The sequence below is a fragment of the Mandrillus leucophaeus genome, unplaced genomic scaffold (assembly GCF_000951045.1).
Source record: "Mandrillus leucophaeus isolate KB7577 unplaced genomic scaffold, Mleu.le_1.0 Scaffold521, whole genome shotgun sequence".
Taxonomy (NCBI): Eukaryota; Metazoa; Chordata; class Mammalia; order Primates; family Cercopithecidae; genus Mandrillus; species Mandrillus leucophaeus.
The window spans coordinates 576,208-579,347 of NW_012105598.1; the positions used below are offsets into that span (position 1 = coordinate 576,208).

The 3,140-nt window shown below is 49.1% G+C and overlaps 1 protein-coding gene across 2 annotated transcripts in view; it reads right to left on the reverse strand.

The window, feature by feature from the left end:
- The window catches only part of DAGLB (diacylglycerol lipase, beta), a 56,084-nt gene that overhangs the window by 22,386 nt on the left and 30,558 nt on the right, over positions 1-3,140 (reverse strand). For both annotated transcript variants that reach the window (XM_011996662.1, XM_011996661.1), the window contains 2 exons: positions 1,047-1,127; positions 834-961 (listed from right to left, as the gene is read on the reverse strand). In XM_011996662.1, the coding sequence (XP_011852052.1) occupies positions 834-961; positions 1,047-1,127 (209 nt within the window). The remainder of the gene's footprint in view (positions 1-833; positions 962-1,046; positions 1,128-3,140) is intronic.

Consider the following 3,140-nt stretch of genomic DNA (forward strand, 5'->3'; position numbering starts at 1 on the left):
TAAAACTGCTCTAAAAAATAAAGTCTGTTTGAAAAAAGACTCTCAGAATGAAATCCTTTAGGAAATTAAAGGTATGGTCAGACAGGTCTAAGAAAGGCTACACAGACCTTCTTCTGTGAAACAGTGCTTCAAAACAAACCTCAGCTGGGTGCGGTGGCTTATGCCTGTAATCTCTGCACTTTGGGAGGCCGAGGCACGCGGGTCACTTGAGGTCAGGAGTTCGAGACCAGCCTGGCCAACATGGCGAAACCCTGCCACTACTGAAAATACAGAAATTAGCCGGGTGTCGTGGCACGCAAGTGTAATCCCAGCTACTCAGAAGGCTGAGGCAGGACACTCGCTTGAACTCGGGAGGTGGAGCTTGCAGTGAGCCAGGCTCGTGCCACTGACTCCAGCCTGGGAGACAGTGAGACTCCGTCTCAAAAAACAAAACAAAACAAAAACCACAAATCTCTCTTGTGGATGAAAAATTGTGATTAGGTGATGAATAAAAGAGGAGTCTTGGCCGGGTGCAGTGGCTCACACTTGTAATCCCAGCACTTTGGGAGGCCAAGGCGGTGGAACACGAGGTCAGGGGTTAGAGACCAGCCTGACCAACATGGTGAAACCCCATCTCTACTAAAAATACAAAAATTAGCCAGCATGGTGGCATGCACCCGTAGTCCCAGCTACTCGAGAGGCTGAGGCAGAAGAACGGCTTGAACCTGGGAGGTGGATCATGCCACTGAGAGCGTGACTCCTTCTCGGAGGGGGAAGAGAAAAAAAAAAAAAGATGAGTCTTGACCACATGACACTAAGTAGCAAGCTATTAGAGCAGGAAAACAAAGGCTCACCTCCACAGCCCCCGAGGCGGGGAGAAGGCGTAGCACCTGACCTGCGGGTAGGTGGCTCGGAGCATGGTGGCCAGCAGGGCGGCCGCCCCACCCCCGAGGCTGTGGCCCACGATGACCAGCCGGTACTCCTAGAGGACAGACAGCAGAATGAGGCGAAGGGTAAAAACAACAGCTCCAGAGTGGAGAAGGAAAGAAAATTAACTAAGATCTCACAGGAGCGATGCTGAAGGCTTGGCTCAAAATCCCGTCGTTGATGAGTCGTCGGTAAACGTATCTGGCAGCTTGAGAAATACCCTAAAAACACAGACAAAGAAGGTAGTTAATCCTCAGACAAGGCAGGCCCAGGGGAGACTCGAGATGGGATGACGCTGTGCACTGACGTGTGAGTCTCTCCTGGGATCTGAGATCATGGGCTCAGCAGCCACATCCACGGTGCATGGCTATGCTCCTGGCCCCTTGCACAGAGCCTGACATGAAGCACAGTGCTTCACGCCTGTAATCCCAGCACTTTGGAAGGCCAAGGCAGGAGGATCACTTGAGCCCAGAAGTTCAAGACCAGCTTGGGCAACACAGTCTCTACTAAAATAAAAATACAAGACCAGCCTGGATCCTGTCTCTACTCAAAAAATAAAAATAAAAATAAAAAATAACCAGGCTTGGTGGCGAGCACCTATAGTCCAGCTCCTCAGGAGGCTGAGGTGGAAGGATCGCTTGAGCACGGAAAATGCAGGCTGCTGTGAGTCATGACTGCACCACTGGGCAGCACAGTAAGACCCTGTCCCACCCTAAAAAAACCCAAAAACAACCAAACATCTTTCCACAGATACATTTCTGTGGCTTTGTCTGTAGCTACACCGTTTAGTGCTATGTGAACATACCACAATTCACTTCAGCCAAGTTCCTATGGCTGGTCAGATTTACACTTTTTAAATGACATTTAAACATAAAGTTCTAGAGCTGGGCCAAGTGGCTCACACCTGCAGTCCTAGCTATTTGGGAGGCTGAGGCAGGAGGATAACTTGAGCCCATGAGGTTGAGCCCAGCCTGGGCAATGTAGCAAGACCCCATTTCTCTAAAACAACAAAATTCATAAAGTTCTGAATCAAAGAAGCTGATAAGCATCCACTGTTCCTGCAAAGGTAAAACTAAGTGAGTTTTGGGGCGGTTAGGTTTGGCTTTAACTTCAAAAAATAAATAAAATTTTATTTATTTATGAATGAATGACAGAGTCTCGCTGTGTCGGCCAGGCTGGAGTGCAGTGGTGTGATCTCGGCTCCCTGCATCCTCTGCCTCTCAGGTTCAAGCGATGCTCCTGCCTAGCCTCCTGAGTAATTGGGATTACAGGTGCATGCCACCACGTCCAGCTAATTTTTGTATTTTTAGTAGAGACGGGGTTTTACCATATTGGCCAGGCTAGTCTCAAACTCCTGACCTCATGATCCGCCCGCCTCAGCCTCCCAAAGTAGTGGGATTACAGGCATGAGCCACTGTGTCCAGCAAAAATTTAAAATTTTCTGACATATACATCTGTCCTCTGAAACAGGCTTCTTGAAAATTAAGCAGTTGGCTGGATGTGGTGGCTCATGCCTGTAATCCCAACACTTTGGGAGGCTGAGGCAGGAGGATCACTTGAGCCCAGGAGTTCAAGGTTACAGCGAACTATGCCCCACTGCACTCCAGCTTGGGTGGCACAGTGAGACTGTTTCTGAAAAAAATCATCATAAAAATAATAAAAGAAAAAAATAAAGCCATTCCCTACATGCAGTTAAGCCCTCAAAAGATTTTTAAAAAAGAAAAGCAGTGCCAGGGAAACGGCCCCGTCAATGAGAAATATCTTCAAAATGCTTTCTCACCGTGCTCCTGTGCTGGGCCCGGAGAAAAGTGGGCCTGGCCCCGTCCCATAAAGCTTCTATTCTAACAGGATGGGGTGGAGGAAATCCCACAGAAGATGGGAGACTGTTTTTCATCATCTCTAATGCAACTACAAGTTTCTTTTTTTTTTGAGACGGAGTCTCGCTCTGTCGCCCAGGCTGCAGTGCAGTGGCGCCATCTCGGCTCACTGCAAGCTCTGCCTCCCGGGTTCAGGCTATTCTCCCAGCCAGTAGATGGGATTACAGGCGCCCACCATCTCGCCCGGCTAATTTTTTGTATTTTTAGTAGAGACGGGGTTTCACCGTGTTAGCCAGGATGGTCTCCATCTCCTGACCTCGTGATCAGCCCGTCTCGGCCTCCCAAAGTGCTGGGATTACAGGCTGTCTCTTATACACATCTGAGGCTGAGGCAGAAGAACGGCTTGAACCTGGGAGG